This window comes from Esox lucius, chromosome 8 (genome assembly GCF_011004845.1).
Source record: "Esox lucius isolate fEsoLuc1 chromosome 8, fEsoLuc1.pri, whole genome shotgun sequence".
NCBI classification, from domain to species: domain Eukaryota; kingdom Metazoa; phylum Chordata; class Actinopteri; order Esociformes; family Esocidae; genus Esox; species Esox lucius.
The window spans coordinates 10892449-10917465 of NC_047576.1; the positions used below are offsets into that span (position 1 = coordinate 10892449).

At 41.3% G+C, this 25017-nt stretch overlaps 3 protein-coding genes across 4 annotated transcripts; 1 reads left to right on the forward strand and 2 right to left on the reverse strand.

Moving 5' to 3' along the window:
• Window positions 1-830: 830 nt before the first annotated feature.
• hnrnpm (heterogeneous nuclear ribonucleoprotein M) lies at window positions 831-6360 on the reverse strand. Its single transcript, XM_034293776.1, is given in 16 exon segments — window positions 831-1199; window positions 1309-1360; window positions 1485-2026; window positions 2029-2070; window positions 2179-2280; window positions 2358-2393; window positions 2396-2428; window positions 2524-2565; window positions 2642-2710; window positions 2713-2757; window positions 2865-2925; window positions 3029-3232; window positions 3386-3664; window positions 3790-3883; window positions 4019-4026; window positions 4694-6360. Coding segments are annotated over 16 exon segments (1797 nt in total). The 5' UTR covers window positions 4718-6360; the 3' UTR covers window positions 831-1035.
• A 5869-nt stretch (window positions 6361-12229) lies between these two features.
• LOC105011497 (ras-related protein Rab-11B-like) lies at window positions 12230-16140 on the forward strand. The gene is made up of 5 exons (XM_010871556.4): window positions 12230-12420; window positions 14644-14839; window positions 14967-15160; window positions 15261-15341; window positions 15430-16140. Exons 1-5 carry the CDS (start codon window positions 12381-12383, stop codon window positions 15570-15572), a joined length of 654 nt encoding a protein of 217 aa, XP_010869858.1. The 5' UTR covers window positions 12230-12380; the 3' UTR covers window positions 15573-16140.
• A 1003-nt stretch (window positions 16141-17143) lies between these two features.
• On the reverse strand, window positions 17144-24969 carry march2 (membrane-associated ring finger (C3HC4) 2). Of its 2 annotated transcripts, none has more exons than XM_010871557.4 (5): window positions 24651-24969; window positions 23160-23429; window positions 22717-22912; window positions 20906-21115; window positions 17144-20521 (listed from the first exon to the last, which is right to left on the reverse strand). In XM_010871557.4, exons 2-5 carry the CDS (start codon window positions 23333-23335, stop codon window positions 20363-20365), a joined length of 741 nt encoding a protein of 246 aa, XP_010869859.2. In that variant the 5' UTR covers window positions 23336-23429; window positions 24651-24969; the 3' UTR covers window positions 17144-20362. The 2 variants fall into 2 exon arrangements, with proteins under 2 accessions (XP_010869859.2, XP_010869860.2); XM_010871558.3 differs by lacking the exon at window positions 24651-24969 and adding an exon at window positions 24010-24281.
• Between the last annotated feature and the right edge of the window lie 48 nt (window positions 24970-25017).

Genomic DNA, 25017 nt, shown 5'->3' on the forward strand with positions numbered 1-25017 from the left:
CTCTATGTTGCGGCATGGGTAAGATATTGTAAGCCGCTGCCCCTGCGATTTCAGGACGTAATCAACTTGGTGTTTTTGTGATTTTTGCCAGACCAGTTAGTGTCAGTAACATTCTGATATCTCCCCATAAAGGACGTGTGAAATCTAATTATGACTCAAACTGGCCCCTTTTCTCAGGAAGACCTACTTTAAAGGCTTAATACACTTCAGGTTGTCACCATTACCTGTTCAATTGTAACTTGATATGCTTTTAGCTCTGGACAACCTAACAATAAACGCGGCAAAAAAAAAATGCGGTTAAAATACGAACTTTACACAATTTCACGTGAGCGCAGTGCTTCTGGCTAGCACTGTTCTGTTGTAGATAACGGGTGGAAGAGTAGTTCCTATGAAGCCAGGGTTGTAGGGACTTGTGCATTCGAGAAGGCTCCAGTGAATGTTCGCACGGAGATTCTTTCACACGGCTTGGTTCTCCCGTCAAAACCCTAGTCCCTCTGAATAAATCTAAATATCTGACTGACAGTATCTGATAAAACCCAGAGGCGCATTACGACCCCAGATTCAGACCAGAGTTATGCAATCTAGTGAAATGTGCACGTTTGCAGATTCTGAAGTAGGAAATAATGTCATCACTAATCAAATAAGTGGTAAAACGGACGTTTCCCTGTCAAAAACCCTACCTTTCCTTTGAGTCTGCTTATGGACGATGCATTTCTGCCCATTATTTGTGCTAGCTAATCTCTACATGATTACATAGGCGTGATATATCAGCTTTTTCTAGCTCTACTTAAACATCTTCATGCTCTTGAGTGAAATTCAGACAAACAAAGTTCCAATGTTGATATTTATCAAAACACCTTAAAGAACAAAAGGCAATGAAGTGAAGCATTACAATAAAAGAAATACAAATTTGGTCACTAAAAATGCAGGGACAAGCAATAACTAAAAGTACACATTTGCACAGTTACAAACGCCTAACAAATTAAGAAATGAAAGGGCAGTAAAACTCAGCACCCCAATTAAATAGTCTAACAATTACGCATTTCTGTCAATTCTGACATCAATCTCTCTTCCATTCAGCCTGTAGCCATTCATAGTGCGACAGGCCCTGTCTGCAGTCTCTGGGTTATCAAAGCGAACCACACCACAGCCCTTAGACTTGCCATTCTCCATCTTGATGTCAGCATACTGGACAATGCCTGCAGCAGAAGAGAAATGGGGCCATGTGAAATAACATATGGGGGGAAACACAATGGGAGAATTTTTTTTTGCATGTTCTCTGCACTCATGCGTGGATCATTTCCTTACCACATGTATTGAAAGTATCCTTCAGCATCTTCCAGGTGAAGTCAAAGGGCAACTACAACAGAAGAGACAATCAGTTGAAGTTTATAAAATGGTGCAGGTCAAATACTAACTTCAAAATTAGTCTTAAAAAGGTTGTTCCCTCAATGTTGCATTTGGAGAATTTCAGAGACACTTACATTCCTGACGAAGATCTGACAACCCTTCCTGGCATTGGCTCCAGGTCCCGGCCCTCCAGCCCCACCAAAGCCACTTCCTCCGAAGCCCCCACGCTCCATCTCAGCTGGCCTGTCAAACTGGCCTCCAACACCAGCACCTCCCATGCGATCCATGGTGGAGCCCATGCGGTCAAGCCCAGTGGCCGGGAATCGGTCGATGCCACCGGTTCCCATGCGGTCAAAGTTGGTTCCCATCCTGTCCATGCCAGTGTTCATGCGGTCCCCCATCCCCATTGGAGAAGTGAAGTCCAGGCCAGCGGTCATGCGGTCCAAACTGGACGGGCCTAGGCGGTCAAACCCAGCTGGGCCCAAGCGGTCCACACTGGAGCTCATACGGTCCAGGCCAGAACCAAGCCTGTCCATACTGGGCCCCAGCCGGTCCAGCCCAGAGCCCATCCGGTCAAAGCCAGACCCCCCCAGCCTGTCCAAGATCAGACACAGCGGTCCCATCCTCTCCATGCCCATGCGCTCCATCCCGCCCAGACGGTCCATTCCACTACCAGGCGATCCATGCCAGAGTTCATGCGGTCCATGCCCAGTGAGTTACCTGTGAGTTAAGGCAAAACAGAAGACATTACTATTACGACCGAGTTATGGGCCCAGCTGAATCATTATCAAGCATGTTCAATATGCATTGGCAAGAAAAATTACTAACCCATTCCTCTTTCAAAGGACTCTCCAAAATTATTACGAGACATGCCCATTTCATTTCGGCCAAACTCCCTGTCAAAAGCACCACCAATCCCACGGTCCATCTCTGAAAACAAAATAAAACTATTAGCAGACAAGCAGAATGTTTCATGTGTGAATCTGGAGTGCATGAAATTCCCATACCATTCATCCTGCCCATTCCGGATGGCCCAAAGCGATCATGTTGTTCATTCCACCACCAAAATTATCCATGCCTGTGCATAAAAAAAATACATGTTTTTAAAGTTTACAACAGTCAATTGTATTGACAAGACAAAAAATGCACCAGGCAAAAAAAAAATGGATATACCTCCCATTCTACCCATGCCACCAAAGCCCATGCCATCCATGCCTACAAACCAAACAAGTATTAGTGAGACCAAACCAAACTCAAGTTCGGTGTCAAGAAGAATCAGACAGCCCCTCACCTCCAGGGCCCATGTTGCCCATTCCTCCGCCGCCTCCTCCACCTCCTCTGTTCAGCACAGTGGCATCATGGGTTGGCCTCCTGGCCCCAGGCCTAGCCCAATGCCACTCAGGCCACTGAAAGCACAGAAATGCTCAAATGAGTGAAACATGCCACATTACCCTGAGGAAGCAGCATTGCGTTTGACATACTTTCACAAGGGTCGTGTAACATGTTGTACTTACGGGGTAGTGCTGGGGGTCTCTCAGGTGGTGCAAAATCACCCTTTGGCAAGGACTTTTCATCCTGAAATACCCAACAACCATATCATTGAAATGCATCCAAAAGTGGAAACAGACCACATTGGTTAATCTTATTGAGAGTCGAAAGTCTCCAGGACACTGCTCACCAGCTTGACGTGCATCACCCGATTGAAAAGCATCTGACCATTGAACATACTGACGGCTTGGACAGCTTCAATAGGCATGTCAAAGGTGACAGTGCCCATACCCCGGCTTTTCCCATCCTTATCCTCCAGGATGTCAGCACGCACCACCACTCCTGCCATGCCAAACACCTCCTTTAGCTTCTTCCAGCCAACCTTGTAGTCCAGCTGAAAACAAGGTGTTGTGCAGCAGTTAAAAATATATACAAACATTCTCATCGAAAGGTCAGCACAACTAAAAAGATTCTGCAAACCAGAAGAACAGGAAGGTTTAACTTTAATAAGCATAGAAGCCCAAGCCAAATCATAAATGAGAATTACATTAGCTACGAAGACAGTGCTGCCAATCTTGCCAGCTTGCAGGCCATGGATGATTTCGTTGGGGATGTTGGGGTTGTTCATGAGGCTGGGAGGAATATTGACCATGGGTGGTGCACCAGGGCCCGGGCCCATGCGATCCATGTTCATCCGTTCCATGTTCATGCGATCCATGTTCATCCCCATGTTCATTCCTCCATGGCCTCCAGGGGGTCCACCACCACCACCTCCACCACCTTGGGCTCTGTGGGCATCCCTCTGGGCAATTACACCATCTGGATCCTGGAAAGGGGGAGACAGGGAATATTATATAAACCTCACCAAACAAAATCAATATCCATCACCACTAGTCTATTGATATATTTTTCCAGTAGCAAAAAAAATCTTAACTAAATGTAACCACTGACCTCTTTGACCTTCAGGGGTCGACCATTCAAGCTGTGCTTGTTGACCTTCTCCACAGCTTTCTTCATCAGTTCCTCAGTCCTGAACTCAACCACCCTGTTGACAAACACCAAGCTGAATATTAGGAACTACTTGGATTCAACGCTGTCATTGAACAAGTACAGTACAACAAACTACTTCAGGAACTACTTGACATTACATCAGAATAAACAGACAAATAAAAATACTTACGCGCAGCCCTTTGTTGATTGAAGACCGCCCAAAAGCATCATTGAAGTAGAAAAACATTTAAAGTTAGTTATCAGTTGTGGCAGCTTATTGAACAATGGTATGTAGGGGGTGAATAACTTATGAACTAATCACCTTCATGCATATTCAAGAGCAAGGTTAAACAATCTACTCACTTGTGTAGCCTTGATCAGTTACTTTCATTTCAAAAGTGATTAGACAGCTTAATATCTGGTCACCAGACCATAAATGCAGAACCTCTTAAACCCTTAAATGCTCAAAAGCAGAAGTCCCACAGACAACAGACTCCTTGGAAGGAAATTGAAAAGCTGTTCCACAAAAACAATTATATGGACTCAATTCTACTACATGTAACAACAATGTAACAGCCAAGTTACAAGCTCTTGGGAGATTAGCCCATTTTAGATTAAGTCACCGATGAACAAATCCACAGCAGAAGGGACATTCCCAGCTACTGCAATCACATGGGATTGTCTAGTGAAACCTGAATTCCCAATAAGACACCAACCATGAGATGACCTCATGCAGTGCCAGACCGCACCATGTATTCAGCTCAGTGTCACACACCGAACCAAAACTTTACCAAACCTCCAGGTTTGAACATCACCAAAATAAAATAAAAGGAAACTCAAGCTGAGGTTTGTCTATTGCACTTACCCTCGATTTGCCTTCTCCGTCCATAAGTGTTTCCACGTACGTAACCTCACCACTACAAATCAGATTCCAGACGACACACACCAAGGGAGAGAAGCCGAGAGAACAATGGGGGTTTAGAGCAGACAAACAAGCGGTTGGTGACCGTGAGCTCGGCCCGCTACTCCAGAGCCTCCCCCGAGCACCTCAGCAGCACAATTCTTGTACAGGTCTACAAAAGGCAAGCTCTTTATGGATCTTAAAATGACTTCTTAGCCTGTCCTTGCGGAGTCCCCGAACACCAAGAACAATAGATTAAAGAGAACAATCTTCAAATAGCTACCAGCCCTCTAATCAAATGAGTTGCCATCATTAAGGAACCATTTTCTAAGTGAGGATAAAGTTGACAGAATGACAGTTGAAGTTAGCGGACTCTTACAAAACCACGAGTTCACCCTTACAAAAGCCATGTTCCTTGGTAAATGTATTTGGAACCACTATGATACAACTGTTCAGCCACACCTTTGAATAGAACCTACACTAAAAACTAGGTGTTGCCCACTCAGCTAACAGCAATTTCTGAAGAACATTAACATTTTTGGAAAACTGTACACATGTTGGACCTGGAGAACAACAGTGTCCAAAAGTATTTTAGATAACCATAGCTAATTCCAAAAAAGATAGTCAGCGCCATAAATAGACATGAACCAATCCTTCAGCTGAAACAAGGACAGGCACAAGAAGTTGCTTCATTTGTAGACCTGTACCCCCAGAAATCCCAAACACACATCCGTGATTGGTACAAAATGGAGACCTGCGGAAACAACCAACCTAAAAAGAGAGTGCAATTTAACGCCACAATTCAATCATTAGATCCCAAAACACCAAATACTGTTTCGTAAGGGCATTGTAAACCCTCAGAACACCTATGCTTTAAGGAGATTAAAAGCAGGTGCTATTTATTACATTAGTAATAACCTACAGCTTTGCCAAAGCCATGTAAACAACTGTCTGTTAGATATCAGTATACCATTCCAATTTTTGCAAGATTGAAATTGAAGACAAGACGTTGACAACTGGCATGTGCTATACATAAAAATTACGCAGAACCAGTTTCAAACATTATGGAACACTTTACATTATAGCCAAGAAATTGATCACACCATACCACAATAGCCACTTAAAATACGCTAGTGTAAGCACCTCAGAGCAATTCTTTATTTCAAGGCAATGAAGACATTTTGCAATTTTGCAATGCATCACTCAAGGACCAAGACACCAGTGACACTTGATGTCTGTACATCATTTGAAGAGCTCCCCTTTAAATTTGCCAGATTCACATTGAACAATCAAGTTTCAACAGAGATCAAGCAATCCAAAGTTAGGTACACATTTATAATGCTATTCACAGCACTATAAAAATGACTATCAGAAGAGAAATCACAGATCCGTTCTGAACCACCCTCAGTTAGCAGAACATCCATAGAAATGCCACTCACATTTGAAGTTTTGCCACCTAGTCCACATGCTAATAACCCCATAGCTACGAATTGCAACCAGGGTTCTTTACACAGATTTGCCAGAGGCTCTCCGGACAACAAGGTGAAGTGGTTTAACACAAATTGCTCATTACTGGGAGGTTTTAGAAGACCTGCCGGACTCATCTATCACAGCTCCAACTCTTAGAACACCATTTAGAACACCTTACCTTTTTCTTTCATCAGATCTTTAAGGGCCTGCCATTTCACATCATATGGGATGTTGCTGACAAAAACACGGTATCTCTTTGAGGGGTTCCCATATGGTTCAAATCGACCAACGCCTCCACGTTTCTGGGGCCTTTCTTTCCTGTTATTGGGTTCATGCTTGGGCTTTCCATTAATTTCCCTGTGGGAATAAACAACTTATTATATAACTGGGTTAAAAAACGAAAAAGTATTAAAATATTGCAAGTAAGCAACTTGGATATGTAAATCACAGTAAAGAGGTTAGCCCTTTTCTGTTTCCTTATAAAATTGTAGCAGAAGTTGCAATCCCTGTCCAGTAGATGGCCAATTCAAAGCGCAAAGAAAGAATGTTATTCTTATTATTTCCATAGCTCTATCCGATCAGAACGGTCAGATTATTTTAACCACACTAAACACTGATTTCGCGCATTCTGAAATGAAAATAACTTCCGTGCTCGCTATAACAGCGGAAAACTATAGCAACCGTCTGGATTACGTCAATCAGACCGAAGAAAAGTAGAACAGTAACCCCCATTCAAGCCAACTATTCGTTTCTTCTATTCAACACGTTTCTATGCCTGTAATCCTACCCGACAAGCGAAACTCTTGAGGATCCATGGCACTCGGGCTAGTTACCTAGCATTGAAACCTTTCGGTGGACAAATACGTTTATACTATACACATTAGTAATGTTCTCGATTTGTTCCTCGTTGGTACACGTTTTTAAACAGCGAAGCGTCCAACAAAGGAAAACGTGTCTTTCGCGGGCTAAGCTAGCTAACCTCCATTGATCTCTTCAAGACACACGCTATAATTTAACATTTACATTGGGGTTGGTTAGAATACTACTTGGTTAGAATTAATTAGTAACGTTTCCACGCCGTAAAAAAACTAACGAAGAAAAGGAAAAGTCTGACTAGTAGCAGCAGGCTCGATATAGTGACGTGCTAGTAGTAGTCATGAGGTGATGTCGGTCTCAGACTCCATCAGAGCCGCCATGGAGAGTGGTGCACGCAATCAAAAACAGTGTGGCTAACAACTGTAGCACAATCCATTGTCTAGTTAGCTTGCAATTGATAAGCTAGGTAATTGGGGAAACATTACATTAAACAATACAGATTAAATAGCAAACATTGATGACTAAGAAATTAGAAAAGAGAATTGAGAAAATGAATCAAAGAATTAAACGAAACGTTACCCCTGGCCTGGTTTCAAAGGAGCAGCGGCCTCCGTAGACATGTTAGTGCGCAGTGAATCAGGTTTTTTGCTGAATAAATCGTCGGTCAGTAAAGTAACAAAACAAAGCAAAAAAAAGATTGCCGAATCTTGGCACAGATTCTTTCTTTTAGCTTTATCTTATAAACAGATTTTTAAGTATGCCTTTGGATTATCGACTACCAAGAAAACATTCAGCAACCTAGTGAAATGGCGGACGAATACCTCCGTTCGGATTTTATTCTCTGAGTAACACCAGTAATAATTCAGAAAGGAGGGTTTGGGTGGCTGTCATTGGTCAATGAATGGAGTAACGCAGAACGTTCCCTCCCTGAAGTTAGTCGACCAATCGCGTTAAGATCGTCATGCTCCATCGCGTGGGTGATAAACTAATCGTGACGAAATCCCAAAAATCTAGGATAACACGGTACAACCACTTAATCAATGGATAGCAATTTAAATCGCTGAATTAACAAATTTCTTCAACACTGCTTTTGGTGTTAAGAAACGGAATATACAAAATATTAACATAGTTAACAGTGATACACAATTATATACAATAGGTGGACAGCAATAGAAAATGAGATGTGAAGTGAACATATAAATTAATTTAGAGTTTCCGTATAGGAAGTATATCTATTAGTGATGGGAACTGATGGGAAGACTCTCTACAGACTCGGATATTGTCGAGTCGTTCAGTAAAAAGTATGAATCTTTCGAGTCATTTTGTTAGTTTGAATCAGTAACAAAGCAAAAGCTTGGTTTAGTCTATGATTTCAAATACATTTATCATTACAACAAATACTACATTAATTACTGTAGACCATGCGTCCTATTATCTGTTACAAACGTATTTATAATGTTACTTTCTTGATCTACTTTTCTTTGAGAACGCCAAACTAATGCAGGGAGAAGAACAGTTTGGAGGTGGCATGAGGGACAGGTGACTGGTTCCTGAGGCTGAAACATAACCTGGGGAAATAAACTTTTGACATTGGCACCACATTATTTAATGATTTGAAATTATAATACATATTTTCAGGCATTCTTTACATTATTACAAACAGATGGACAACGTTTTTGCTGAATGAACAGTGAGCTGGATACTAGTGCACCAGGGGCAGCAGTAAAATAATTAAACCACACTAATGCAATATCAATATAGGCCAGCCAACACTGCATTCTTTCATGGATTTTGCGACTAACACATAAAATAATAAATCCCCAACTCTTCAATTTGGCTAGTGTTTCTTCAGAGACTTTTACCATAGCTGCAGTATATGACTGCATTGCGTTTTTGGTTTGCTTCCCTGAATCTACGATGTACTAGTTGATAAAGGGTAATGCTCAAGTGCTTTGTGCTGTTTTTTGAAACAGACTAATATCCTAATTAATTGGGGATTTTCTTTCCTATGATACTTTCCTCTGCTTCCCTGAAATAAACCATGACTGTTAGCGAGCAGATGATGTGCCTGGCATTACCATCAGTGTGAACCCTCAACAAACCCTGGGTCAGTTTCTGTGGTCTCCTGAGTGTTTGCAAAAAGTAATGAGCCTTAAGGTTAGTGTAGTTTTTGACACATTTTTGGTGCTCTTGAAAACTTATGGTAAATCAAGATCTCTCAAAAAAAAATTTTAACATTTGATGCCCACTACATGGACATATAGATTGTTTTACACTACCATTCAAAAGTTTGGGGTCACTTAGACATTTCCAAGTTTTTTTTGTCCATTAAAATAACATATAATTGATCAGAAATACAATGTAGACATTGTTAATTAATGTTGTAAATTACTATTGTAACTGGAAACGGCAGATTTTTTATGGAACATCTACATAGGCGTACAGAGGCCCATTAACATCAACCATCACTCCTGTGTTCCAGTGGCACGTTGTGTTTGCTAACCCAAGTTTATCATTTTAAAAGGCTAATTGACCACTAGAAAATTACATTATTGCTATTATGTTAGCACAACTGGAAACAACTGTGCTGATTAAAGAAGGAATAAAACTGGCCTTCTTTAGACTAGGTGAGTGTCTGGAGCATCAGAAAATGTGGGTTCGATTAGAGGCTGAAAATGTCCAGAAACAAATAACTTTCTTCTGAAGATCATCAGTCTATTCTTGTTCGGAGAAATGAAGGCTATTCCATGTGAGAAAATGCAGAGAGTCCCCTTCACAGTGCACTAGTCCCTTCACAGAACGCGCAAACTAGCTCAACCCAAAAAGAAAGAGGAGTGTGAGGCCCCAGTGCACAACTGAGCAAGAACATAAATACATTAGTGTCCAGTTTGAGAAACAGATGCCTTACATGTCCTCAACTGGCAGTGATGCCTTACATGTTCTCAACATCAACAGTGAAAAGGTGACTCCGGGATGTTGGCATTCTAGGCAGAGTTGCAAAGAAAAGCCATAACTCAGACTGGCCAATTGAAAGAAAAATTAAGATAAGAAAGTGGGAGACATTAAGTGGGAGATTTGTCCTGGATTAAAGGGATCTTGAAGAAGTAAGGCTATCACTCCATTTTGCAATGCCATGCCCTGTGGACGGCCCAAAGCACAGCTCCAAACTATGCAAGAACTATTCATGGAAGAAGCAGTCAGCTGATATTTTTGTCTATAATAGAGTGCCCAGCACAGCCACCCGGATCTCAACTCTATTGAGCTGTTGTTGGAGAAGCTTGACTGTATGGTATGTAGGAAGTACCCATCTAGTCAATCCAACTTGTGAGAGTGCTTCAGGAAGAATGGGGTAAAATCTCTTCAAATTACCTCAAATGTACAGCTAGAATGGACAAAAGGTCTGCAGTTGCTGGAAATTGAGGATATTTTTTATGAAGCAAAGTTTGAAGGACACAATTATTATTTCAATTAAAAATAATTATTTCTACCTGTCAGTGACTATATGTTCCTATTCATTTCGCTATATTTTCCATTCAAAACTAATTTCATGTATCTGGAAAACAAGGACATTTCTAAGTGACCCCAAACATTTGAATGGTGGTGTACATTCTTGAAAACAAAAGTTACAATATTGGTCTAAGTGGTTGGTTTTATGTCAATACATTAGTATTTTTTTAAACAAATTTAAGATTCAACAAAATTTAACAAGGCAATTTGGGGATTTTTAAGCCCAGTAGATGTGCATGTCAGCTATAGAGTGATCCTGGTGCATTGTTGGAAATTTCAGCTTGATGTGATGAGTGAAGACATTAACATACTTTGCATATACAAATTATTTATTTGTATACAAATACACATAGAAATAACTTTTTTTTTTTACTCATGCACTTAAATGAAAAAAAAAATGCAATAAAAACAAATAATACTAGATTACTACGTAAACTAACTACGTCCTTTCAAATAATAAAATATCTATAATTAATAAAATGTTATGTATCTTCTAGTGAGAAAATGAAAGTACCACATTATACGTGATCCTCAGTTTCTTGAGGATACACAATATCATGATCCGATAGAAAGGACTTCGTGACTAGGATATGTGATGGTAATTCTATCGATCGACACTTAAATAAGGAAGTACAGAGACTAAGTTCTCTAGGCACAATTAACAGTTTATTAATTATTTATTTGCAAATAAGAGAGACACGTCAACCGCTTACAAAAAGGGGTGTGGTAAGTTGTTAGCCATCTGTCTTGTGTCACAGGTTTTACCCAAAGGGTGAGCTGTCCCCCCACTTTATCCTTCCTGCCATGTTTACTGTAGTGTTTACCTATAGGGGCCAACTGATCATACTTCCCCCAAGGACCACATTCCTGAGGAACAAAAGACTGACACCCTTCTTTATCTAGGCAGGAGGACATGGCCCAAATACCTAATAATCCTCTGATATTATACAGATATGTGTGTCACAATCAAAGTAAAGATTTACATACCAGCCAATGGAAAGACAGACATTTCTCAAATGCACCTTAGTTAAAAAGTTCCATAACAGATAGCAACCATGTGACGCTGCATGACAACTATTAAGCGATTTGTAGATAGTCTGATGTATTAACTCAAAACTAATATTTCCATCTCCTTATTTGAAGCATTTCTGATATGTGTTTGGGGTGGCGACATTTACGGATCTTGCATATCTAATATCTTTAGCGATAAAAGAAAGATTGCCAAGTAAAGTTCCGCATGCCGGGAATTCGATAGACCACTTTCAAATCTACATTTTTTCTAATATTTTAAACATGCAAGACAAGATTCTATTTTGAACCTTATTTCAATGTTTCTACTATTGGAAATATAGACTGAGCGTTTTCTTTCTCTGAATACATTGAACCCATTAGTGCAACTGAACTAATAGGAAACACACATGGACATTCTTATGCTAGTTAATATGTAGTATCAAAGTATTCATGGGAAGATATTTTTTTTATTAATTAAGCTGGAATCTGTATGTAGCATGCTTATATATATTGTTTTTTTTACCTACTACCAAGATTCTTTTTAAATCATCTGATTTAAAAATAAGAATGCCGTTTTTTATCGTCACGTATAAATGCCAATACCTAGCTACGTAGGCCTAATACTGTAATGGAATGCCAGGATAGTACAGTTTATATGGTCGCCAGTGAACTCCTCCCCTTCTGCACAGTCAGGAAGATCCCCTCTTCCTGCGGTGGGTTTGGGACTGTGACGGCCAGAGCATTGTTTCGCGCTTTGGATTACAGAGAGAAAGGGAAATCCTGCAACCGACGTTAGAAACGCCAGACCAGTATATCGCAATTAAAATCGGAATCGGATCTTTAAGAGATGGGTAACAGAGATGATGAATACGATTTCTTGTTCAAAGGTAAACTAGCTAACTGTCAACCATTTACACCCATTTAGCTGTAGCCAGTAGCTGTCTCTGGTACAAATGTCTCATTTGTCAGTGAGGGTTACCGTTAGAAAGCTTCCACAGTCTACATTTATCAGAACAGATTCTTAAGAATCAGCTTTATAAGGAGATAAAGGCCTCCATCTGATACTAAAATATAATGTGGACAATGTGTTTGTCGCATTGTTGTGACAACGCACTATAGTAGATCTTTGCTAACGACGGAGGTTGTTTCAGGTGTCTTTAAATACCATCATCCTCAAAGGTTCTGGTTCATAGCCAGAGACGTCCATAGCTAGCTTAAGTGTTTTTTCCTGACAATTATCTTTACATTTGTTGTGTATATAACATAGCTAGGTAACACCCATAAATAATACAGATATAGTAATGTAATATAGTTCAATCTGTTTTTCCCATTACCCCTAAGCTTGCAGTACACTGTGAGTGACCGTATGATTGTCATATCTGAAAGGTAATTCTCTCCAGCCTTGTGGTTTGTGAGTTGGGCCTGTTGCTGATGGGTCGCTGGTTAAAATCCCTGAATAGAAAAGTTTTTAAATGGCTTAATTTGCCCTTGGGCAACATACTTTATAAAATGTGTCATTGGGATAAACAACTAAAATTTAAATGTAGCATACCCTCCCATGATAACACTTTCCAATTACCGGATGGGATAATTGACAGGAAGGAAGTCACCATCTTGATACGCTGACACTCTGACAATTCCACTGCTTGTATAGCACAAGATTTCCTCATCCAACATAACCACATTTATTACAATATGGACTGAGTTACTGTTAGTATAATACTTTTAATTACAGAAGGACTGTACTCTGGTGAATGTAGTATACGGCAATCTACATAGCACACATTTTAAATGTAACCTATTGCTTATTGCAGAAGAAGTGATTAGGGAGTTGTTGAGAACAACAAGGATTTCTAAGGGAGAATGACTAGAGTCGACAGGAAAGGAAGAGAGGCCCTCTGAAAAATGTCGACTCAGGTTTCCCAGTAGGAGCAGGTTATAAGCTTCCTGCAGCATGACTCAAAAAGGACAAAGTTCAGATCTTCTTGCTCCTCTTTCAGGGGCAGAGCTGCACTCTGCTAACCTGTCTACTTTTTAGAATGCTTTTTTTGGTCCTTAAATCTTTAAGAAAAGCCAATAACGAAATATATATATATATATAGAGATTTATATGGGTGTATATATTTATGGATATGTGTGAATATAGACTATATGGCCAAAATGATATGGACACCCCTACTAATTATTGAGTTCAGGTGTTTTAGCCACACCCATTGCTCACAGGTGCAAAAAATCCAGTACACAGCCATGAAATCTCAATCATTGGCAGTACAGTGGGTCATACTGAAGAGCTCAGTGACTTTAAACCTGGCATTGTCATAGGATGCCACCTTTGCCTCAATTCAGTTGGTGAAATTTCCGGAGCTTCACAAAATGGGTTTCCATGGCCGTGTAGCTGTACACAAGCCTCACATCAAGATGCGCAATGCCAAGCGTCGGCTAGAGTGGTGTAAAGCACGCCAGCACTGGACTCTGGAGCAGTGGAAACGTTCTCTGGAGTGGTGAATCACGCTTTGTCTGGCAGTCTGATGGGCATAGTACCTACTGTAAAGTTTGGTGGAGGAGGGATAATGGTCTGGGGCTGTGTTTCAGGGTTTGGGCTAGGCCCCTTAGTTCCAGTGAAGGGTCATCTTAATGCTAGAGGATACAAAGACATTAAATCTTACCCTAGACAATTGGGTGCTTCCAACTTTGTGGCAACAGTTTGGGGAATGCCCTGTCCTGTTCATATTAAATATGATTGTAAAATAAATACATTCTCTTTCTTTAATTGCACATCATACAAATTCTGGATATACATTTAGTAAATAGGTAATAGACATTATCAAGAAAACTGCAAAAATAATCAATAATAATAATAAAATAATAGGACCCAAGTCAAGCAAAAAAAAATACACCAAAGCATTTCAAAGCAGTCTGCTTGTACCCATTAGTACATTATTTGCCTAAAATCATCCAGTACCAATTGCCGGCCAATATGTTGGTGCATTCCTAATGATACTGAATCCACTTGGCATACATGTAATTGATTTAGTACACAGCACAGTACAGAACAAAACCTATAGTTGCGGCCTGTTGCATTGTTAACATTGTCTGTGTTTTGGTGCCAGTGGTGCTGATTGGAGACTCTGGTGTTGGAAAGAGTAACCTGCTGTCCCGTTTCACACGGAATGAGTTCAACCTGGAGAGCAAAAGCACCATCGGTGTGGAGTTTGCCACCCGCAGCATCCAGGTGGATGGCAAGACGATAAAGGCCCAGATCTGGGATACAGCTGGACAGGAGCGCTACCGAGCCATCACCTCAGCGTGAGTGGAGGAGGGTGGTCGTCTTTCTGTAACCTGCCCTCTATGGAGCCATCTGACTTTTGTACTACCATTCTGAGAAAATGCTTCCTATAAGCTTAGACCTTTTCTCCTTGCTCTTCCCATTCAGGTACTACCGGGGGGCGGTCGGCGCTCTCCTAGTTTATGACATTGCCAAGCATCTGACCTATGAAAATGTGGAGCGATGGCTGAAGGAGCTCCGGGACCACGCCGATAATAACATCGTCATCATGCTGGTGGGCAACAAGAGTGACCTGCGCCACCTCAGGGCTGTGCCCACAGACGAGGCTCGCGCATTTGCAGGTCAGCAAGAGTGGAGAATGCAGTAGCTTAATGTGGGGACCGAGATGTTGTAAACACGCACCCGTTTGTCTCAGCTCACTCATTTCTCTTTCCCCCTCAGAGAAGAACACACTATCATTTATTGAGACATCCGCTTTGGACTCCACTAATGTAGAAGAGGCATTCAAAAACATCCTCACAGGTGAGAACAAGCCGCCTCACTTATTGGAAACCTGGAAGCCTATTGTTGGAACACTATTTTCAATGACTTTCTCCTTTTCTGCCCACAGAGATCTACCGAATTGTATCACAGAAGCAGATAGCTGACAGATCAGCACATGAAGAATCTCCAGGCAACAATGTAGTGGATATCAGTGTTCCTCCCACCACCGATGGGCAGAAAAACAAACTACCCTGCTGCCAAAGCCTGTGACCCTGCCACGCCTTTGACCCTGCCACGCCTTTGACCCACTCCGCTGAATCCCCTCCACCTCCACCATCACACTCTGATTCTGTACCGCCCATTTCCTCTTTGCTCCCAAATGTGGCGTCGCCCTGTTCTCCTCTCCTTATGTGTTCAAGCTTCCCTTTTCTTACTCTTGAACTCACATGTGCTCTTCTGCCATGAAGTGAAACTTAAAAAAAAAGCCTTTCTGTCACTTTGTCAGTCATTCATGGATTCAATGTTGGGGTTCCTTCAGTGTAGGAACAGGGAAGCTGTCTGTGAAATTGATTAGTCTGTACTTGGAAGTGCTGAAGTGAGTATGCTGGACTCAAAAGATTTGACCAACGACCACTAGATGGTGCTGTGTATATAGCCACTCCCAGTTGCTCATGAATTAGGCAGTATTATTACAATGGTATATGCATTTTGTCAGTTATCATGCCAAAAATGACCCGTGTATTTATTCAAATATATTTGGCTCATCTTTTCATTGTTTTATGTTCAATAAGCACTGTAAGAATTTACAATAAACTCCTTGACAAAGTAATAATTTGAACATTTGATTCTACAAAATGCTCATCTTTGGGTTGTGTAAGTGTGGTGTGTGACTCTATGGAGTAGGCAGGGGTCTGCCCAGTGCCCAAGCCTTGTTCCCCTGACATAGGGCAACACTAGCCACTTTTAGAGCTAGCCTGGTTTTCAACATGGAGCTACAAGCAGCACATGGAAATATTACACCAGTGTTTATCCAACCTCTGGTTGGAAATGGGGCATTCAATTTGGTCTAGAACAGTTCTCAAAAGATCTCCCATCATCTGTTAACTACTGGTGACGTACTGGGAGAAATGAAAGACCAGCAGTTAGAAAAGTATACATAGTGAAAGAGCATTATCTTAAATGGTGACGATGGATTTTATTAGTTGAGTAATTGACTATTAAGGATGCATTTACAAAGGTAGGCTAATTCAGATCTTTTTTCTTGAGTTGGTATTTTGACCAATCAGATCTGCTCGGAAAAAGATCTGAAGTGTAAAGATTGGATGTTATTGGTAAATATCCTAATAGGGCTGCCTGTGTACGTGTACATTTTATTGATTGGTCCCTCCCCTCACATTTGATTAATTGAGCAGATGTAATACACAGTGATTTCAGGAGCGATTGCATTTATTTATCGTTAACCTCTACCATACTGATCTACATGGGACCTCCGTCTTGCTTAACTGCAAGTGAATGAAAACCAGGAAACAGATGCCTTACAAACTTTACGTTATCTGTCCACGCAAAAACAAAAAGTGCCGAAGCGTTAAACTACAATGAGCGGTAACCTCTGGACCAAACCAAATGTGACCAAGCCCTTTCTGACAGAAAGTTCTTGCAACATTTGCATGCGATTGACAAAGACGGCAGTTGGTTACTGACAACCGACATTTTGTAAATAATTATATTTTTGACTAAAGTGCTAAGGGCTGCCGACATCTGGATGTGCCAATAAATATCAAGTGAGGATGGTGCGGTACTAGCCAGAGTCATCATTATTAAGAAGACAAAAGAGTCTGGGATGATTAACCATACTGTTTGCTTCATTTTTTAAATTTGCTTTGCACAATATTATTGGCTGATTTGCAAGCAGCAACATATTTTGGTGAAGAATTCATTTTTCCATTGCACAACATAAACCATTTAGTATTTAAAACCATGTTTAAGAGTGATGAAAATCACTTGCTTAATGAATAAATGTAAACATAAATTATAATGGATACAATATGGATATATTAAAACAGTGGCAAAATTAACAAGAGACTTAAACATTAACAAAACAATAAACAAATCCAACAATCTGGTATGCTGTTAATTTTTCATATGAGCATGACAATGCCCTGGAATCTTTGTTTTATCTTTAAATCAAAAACGATCAGGAGGAGCTGATATCCAAACAACAGAAATGGTATTATCAGAAATATCAGCTTTTTACATTCCTCCAAGTCTTTATTGTGAGACTATATTAACAACCAGTATTTATTTCCATTATAGGTTTGCGAAAGTGCCATTTGATATATAAAATACAAGAATCAACACTTCTTAGGAAAGAAGGACTTGTTTGAGTTGAGCTGATCAGTTATAATACTGCAGTCTAATAAGGCCAGACTCTGAGCTACTTTCATTTGGAGCCCTGTTGCATATTACAAGCAACTCTCAGACTTGCATATCAAAAGAAAATGGCCTATTGTGGCCCTCTCAGCCAGCACAACTGAGCAAACTGCTATGATCTATAGTAAGCACTAACTTTAACATGATTTTCATTATTTGCTTATGCACTGTTAAGGTTATAGGAAAGAAAAGCATTGATAAAGTTATCAAATTGCACACTGGCTGTAACCACGCCCAACACAATAGTCTCCATGGCTCCCAATGTCAAGTGGAGGTTAACAAACCAATCAGAGACAACATGTGACAAGGCAGTGACCCATTGCTAACAATGCAGATAACAACTCATGCTGAAACATCAACACGAGGCTGGGTACCAGGCTCTTTGAGCTTACCGTCCCCTCTGTGTTTTACATGTCATGTGCCAACCACTGGCCGTGGCAAGGAGAGTTACGTTAGGTAAAGAGACTGGTACCCAGACTACATCAATGCTTTTCCAACCTGCCACCCATATTGGCGTACAGTAAAATAACCTCATACTACGCTCTTATATTACTATTGCACAACATTACCTTTAAACAACATAAAAACAATGTCCATACAAGAGGATTTCTTTAGAGTGACAAATCTTCACTTCAACAAAAATAAACAGGTGGTTACATTTCTCTTTTCCCAAGAGGACACCATAGAACTGGGCTGACTTGTGTCCATCTATCCAGCTAAAGTTCAGAAGATGACTTCCTCTTTTCCTATTTATCTTTTCAGGTTTAATCTGAATTCAGAAGGCTTCTCTCCCCACTAGGATTCTCCCAGCTTCATAAGTCTCCCACTGGATAGCTGTCCCACTCTAAAGCATTTTAGGTATTTAGTGGAATCAATGCATGAAGCCTAGAGGTTCTGTTGACCCTGTAACTTTACACAGTAAGATGATGGCCAAGTGATTGAAAAAAATCTGCTATTACTGAAATAAGTAGGTGTCAAATCTAAGCCAGGTTTCTGTGCAGTATAATGGGAGTTTCCTAGTGAGGAGGATATGTACACACAGCCAATACCTTTCCGCTCCATCTTGGGCACTATACTGAACAACACATGTAATACCAACAGGGGAACATAGTGTTTATAAAACTCACGAAGAAACGGTATAAATGAGAGAAACAAATAAAACAAAGGAACTCAAACCAAATGCCCATGAATATTCTTAAAAGATTCAAACAGCTGATAGTGAAGTCAACAAATTCACCAAGCCATGGCCAGCCCTATGAATCTGCAGTTTTGCATATCTCTCTGTTATCCAGAGGTCACCTCGTGCGTTTCAAATCTCAGGTAGATGTATGGTAACACTTGTATGGCACCAGACACTGGTTTGTCAGGACAGTCTGAATTTATAGACCTTTAACTGTCTGAGTCTGGTTGCCGGCATGTCAGAAAGAGAATACAACTGCTACAAAACCTGAAGTAACATCAACCAACCAATCTAAGCTGTTGCTGCTGCGATTACTAGCTATTGTTGTGATTACACAGAGACACACATAATATACATAAAAACAACAAGTAACAGCCTTTCATTGGCTTTTGTCTTCGGAAAGCAATAACCCCTGATTTCCAGCAGGTTTAAATTTTACCTTGCACTACTCTAATATTGTCCTGGAAAGGTAAGCCTTCATTTTTATCAATCACAAAACATTTGAACTACTTGTCGGAGGAATCTTGTTTGTTAAAGTTTTCCATTAGTGGCATCTAGACATACATCCAACCATCCAATCTATTTAAACAGTTTTCATTAAGTGCTGATACTATGAAAGAACTGTGCATATTCCTAGCAAGAACGCCATGATCAACATACTAACTAGTAACACCAGATCACTGGGAGTTCAACCAACCTCTCTTTAAATCCATTAAAGTAAAAAAGTTAGACCATTTCCCAGAAAATAAAAAAAGTTACATTGCATGCATGCAAAACTGTGTGTTTTGGTAGCGCTCTCATCATGTACGGTGAGAGGACGCATCCAGTGTTTTATTGCACAATCTCAATCTTTAATAATGGCCTTTCTGCTCACACCAGGGGGGAAAACAGATGGAGTCATCTGAAGAAAATCAACTGTCTTGTGTCAACATTTTTTTTTATCCTACAGCTGAATAGCCAACAGCAGGTATACAGAATTCAAATGTTTAACCTTCTGTGCTCTGGGGTAAAGAAACCACTGAATAAAATGCTTTAGTTAGACCAGGGTCATAGATCCATTCTAAACTGTTAGAGTCGGTGGAGAACTGGAGATAGTGAAGAGAAAAAGTCAGAGTTTTGTCTTAAAGCTTTAGCAGCTGTCTGTCCAATACTTGGTTGTTTCATTGCAGGGCACAGCAGCATCCAACTGCCCTTAACCAAACCTTCCCAAACATCATACTGGTTTCACCAGATCCACGGTACACCATTGGAGGCGCACATGAATAAACAAAAAACAGAGGTGGAAAATGAAGTGCTGATAAAGATGATACACACAGTTAAAAAGGATTTAAATAGAAAAGGAAAAAAATGCATCCACAAGTGCTAGAACTCTGGTTGGAGATGTGGTCTTTTGCCAAGAACCTCCAGCACACGAAGAAAAACGCCAACTTCAATCTTCCCACCTTTGACCTCAAACTATGGTCTCATCTGCTGTCTTTTTGAGCAGCTTGGTGGAGAGCAAGGAATGCTGGGTTGAAAACGCCCCCTTTCCGTCTGGAAGGAGCAGGCGTACTTTCTGATTGGTTCGTCTCCACTCAGAGTAAAGCTGACAGTGGTAGCGGAATGACACCTGCAGAAAAAAGGTAGAGAAAAGGAAAAATATAGGATATTTATGTTCAACTTTAGCACATTAACGGTTTGAAAACTGCTGTCAGAATTAAGAGCTGGAAACATACAAGGGTTTAATAGGAAACCGATATGTTCCAAGAATGCTCAGAAAATAACCATTATGCATGAAATTATATATTTGCTGCGTAATCACTCCAGAAGACAGGCTACAAGAAAATCCAGACTATTATTTCCACCAAAAACCCTACAGTGTTGTAGTGGTGGTTATGGAATAAGATGCTTGTACACTAACACTGATCTATAGTCAGGTTAATATTAATTCCACTAAATGCTGAAGGTTGGGATCTGGGAAGGGCTAGTTGATTCTGGATATGTGCCTACTTACCAGAGTCCAGAGGACATAGATGGTAAAGAGGGCAATGGTGAGGGCGATTAGGCCCACTGCCTCCAGTCTACTGTTGAAGTGCAGGTGGTCCTGGGCACCCCTCAGACACAGCCAGCCGGAGATGGCCGCAAGGGGCGTGATAAACAGGAAGCACACCATGTCACAGAACAATGTGCGCTTCTCGTTACGGGGGCCCGGGTCCCTAAGCCACTGTGGAGAGAAAGAGTAGAAAAACCCCCCAGGAAAGACAAAGAACATGCAGTGAGCCACTGGCCCAGCCGGAAAACTGGGCATGTTCAAAAAACCCAAACAGGGTCACTGGACAATGACGAGGACTTCTTTGTTTTGCTTTAATTAGATCAAAGGCTAGACTAGGTGGGTTCATGAGTCATTAATTACATAAACACATGATGGCCCATTCCAACTCCAGCGTCTGCCCACTGCAACACATATCACAGTCCCCAGATCGGGTCACTGGTTGCAAACTGGACATACATTAAGTGTGTTTTTCACATAATTTATGTGGTTTTGGGTGTTCCCCTGTCCTGTGGCATTGAATGCCTTTGACCAGATCACTGAAAATGACAACCGGTTGTCAACTGACTTACATGGTTAACGCTTAAATAAAGGAATCAAGTTCCAAAATGACTCCAGGATAAGGAAGTATGTCAGAAAACAGCCATTTGTCTGACAGAGACTAACAATACTATGCTCACCACATTGATCCACCTCCAACTGTTAACTTAACAGCTGTACTATATTGCACCCAAAACTCAACTGCTGGTATAGACTCACATACAGGCATTGTGAATCTGTAAATATGTATTTCAACTGTAAATTTAATTATAGGATATACTCAGCTCATATCTTAACTGCTCACCACCTACTGAATATGTATGTACATTTAGAATATATGTTGGGTATTATGTCCCAATATGTTGTCTACCACTAATAAAAGTCAAATTGGGAGTATGTGTGAACATATTTAGCGGATAAAGGTGATTCACATTCTGGCGCACTCAAGACAAATCAAAAATCTGATAAAACATTTAATTTATTACGGTCAGCCCAGAATTACAAGATAGAAACCCGTCAACCTCAACTTCTCCAACACAAAGATTACTGAAGTCACATTTTCTCCTGTCTAACAGTTTATTTCCCAAGCTCACAGTTCTCTTTAACGCACCATTGCAAAGAACCACAAAAACATTTACAAAATCCCTAATCCCTAAATTACTACATGTTGGTTTACGTATTTGGGATTTAATATGCACAGACAGAATATAACCAAGTCAAACTAAGTCAGGCTAAGGAGGGCCAACACAGGCAAACTACAGACACACAGCCAGAGGAGGGCCAACACAGGCAAACTGCAGACACAAGGGTAGATGAGGATCAACACAGGCAGAGGAGGGCCAACACAGGCAGAGGAGGGGCCCACACAGGCAAACTGCAGACACACAGGCAGTGGAGGAACAACATGGGTGGAGGACCAACACGGGCAGAGGGCCAACACGGGCAGAGGAGGGGCAACACAGGCAGAGGAAGGCCAACACAGGCAAACTGCAGACACACAGGCAGAGGAGGGGCAACACAGGCAGGGGAGGGCCAACACAGGCAAACTGCAGATACACAGGCATAGGAGGGCCAACACAGGCAAACTGCAGACACACAGGCAGAGGAGGGGCAACACAGGCAAACTGCAGACACACAGGCAGAGGAGGGCCAACACTGGCAAACTGCAGACACACAGGCACGTACATGTGCAGGCAGAGGAGTGCAGTCAAGCTAAAGGCATTGACCTTTGTTACCTCTGTGAGGGGCCTGGGCCTGCGCTCAATCGTGAACTCTGTGTGGCACAGCTCACAGTAGCTGGTGTTGGAGGAGGACAGCCACTTCTCCAAGCAGCTCTTGTGGACAGTGCCCAGAGTCCCTGTGCAATCACAGGGGGACAGGAGCCCCTCGCCGTTGGCCCCCTCGTGGCAGATCCGGCATATTGGCCCATCACTGGAGAAAACACAGGAGAAATAATTTTTGCCATGAACAAAGGACTTAGACTGGATTTACATACTACAACCTCACAGATATCACTAGGGCCAACATTAACTAATTTTCCTCAATGCTGCACCCACACTCAGACACATACACAAACAAGGTCCTGATGTGACTAGGACTACTGCTGTAATCGTCTGTTGGAAAGCCCTAAACATTGCAGAATTGCTTAGCTCTGGAAGAGGCTTTTCAGCCACACTACCTTTGTGTGCTCAGGGGTTTGATGATGGTGGAGAGCAGCCGTCCATCTTTGGCTGTGACCTGGGTGACATACTGAGCCCTGCAGTTGTCTGAATCCTCCACGCTTTTGGAGAGGGCAGCATTACCAGTGCAGTCACACAGGGAACCCGGAAGGTGGCAACACTCCCCTGTCGTCATGGTTACGCTGTCCGGGGTGGGGGTTGGGGGGTCAAGGGGTCAGGAGGACGATGGGGAGCAGACCCCGCTCCGTCCAAATGGTTAAGCCCAATAGCTGGAGAGAGATTGGATTGAGTTACATTTACGTCATAAAACTCATTTCATAGTGCTAATTTCATTTTAGCTAAAAGTTCAATTGCGGATCTCAGTACAAAGAACCAATTGACACTAACACAAATCAATACGTTTGGACAGAAACTGAAAGCTGATATTGGATTTGCTGATAATACAATGAAACAGTCAGGTTTATAGCCACAGTAGCACAACTCGCTCAACAACTGCTCACACCCCTTCTTTGGATGCAGGCTTTAAAATTGTCCTATAGTGGCCCAGAGGTCTAAGCCACTGCCTCTGGTGTACATATACCGCTGCAGTCTGGATTCAAAACCAGCCTACTGCTCTTTCAGCAAAAAAACGCTAATTTCTCTCACCACTTTCCTGTCAAATAATGTATTTGCCAAAATACAACACCTATTAATAAGAGGACATCTCTTTTTGAGCAGCAGGGACCAAATGAGTGATATACTTCGTCTTTCCATATTCTCACTCAGATAACCTTCTCAGATAATGTGTTGTAGTACTGGGTAGTCGGTGTCTAAAAGCTATTTACAGCTTACAGAAAACGCACTACTTACCAAATGATAGCTTTTAATTATATGGTTTTGATATTACATCGTTGATCAAAAGTCCAACTGTAAAAGTTTGAATACAAAGCAGACACTAACGTCGATCCAGACAGCAGAACATCAATATCCGACAGTGGCTAGACATTCTGGTCTCCCCAAAATGAGTCACTGGGACAGAATTTTTTCAGTTCTAGACTATTATTTTCAGTAATACAGAGGAAGATTTTTTTTAATGACTAATAATCAACTACATGCTAGCTAGGGACATCTTGTTTGAAGTCTCCTCGAATCCTCGATGACTACATACTGTACACTTTTTGAGTCTAGTACTAGACACAAAACCTCCGACTGAAAGACACGGTTGGATAATTTGGTCACCTGACCAGCCAGCTGTTTTTAGCATGCTATGCTAGCCTATAACCACTGCGAGCTAGCTACCTAACTACATAAAGAACAGACTATATCATGCCACTGACAATTTGTGGATCAATTATGTGCTAACAATAGTAGTTTATCAGAACGAATGCCTTCCGCTAGGAAAAAGGTGTCGTTGGCCTACTACAATCAAAAGCTAGCTATGTACATGTCATTTCTTTTGCTACTGACTGTACCTAGCCAAACGAGACGATAGAAAAAATGAAATTACTCACAGCGTTCCTTTTTTCATTTTAATCGGCGATATGTGGGGTTGACAATATATAAAATTGTACTCTATAGAAACCATAAATGTCGACAAATTTCTTATTTCATTTCAGCTGGCTGGCTGTGTGAATTCTCGCCTAGCTGCCAGACGACAACAGTAGCCTCTTCCAGGCACTACAAACGGGGACGGCGTTTCCGTTCAGCATAGCTAACTAGCGCTATGTTGCTCGCTACTGCCTGTAATACGCTCTTGTTCGCTACTAGGATGGCATTCTGCGGTCTAAGAGCTACAGTAAAAATACAAATACATTCACCCCTTTGTAGATAAAATATGTACATATGAAAATTACCTTTATTTGGTAAAATGTACATTAA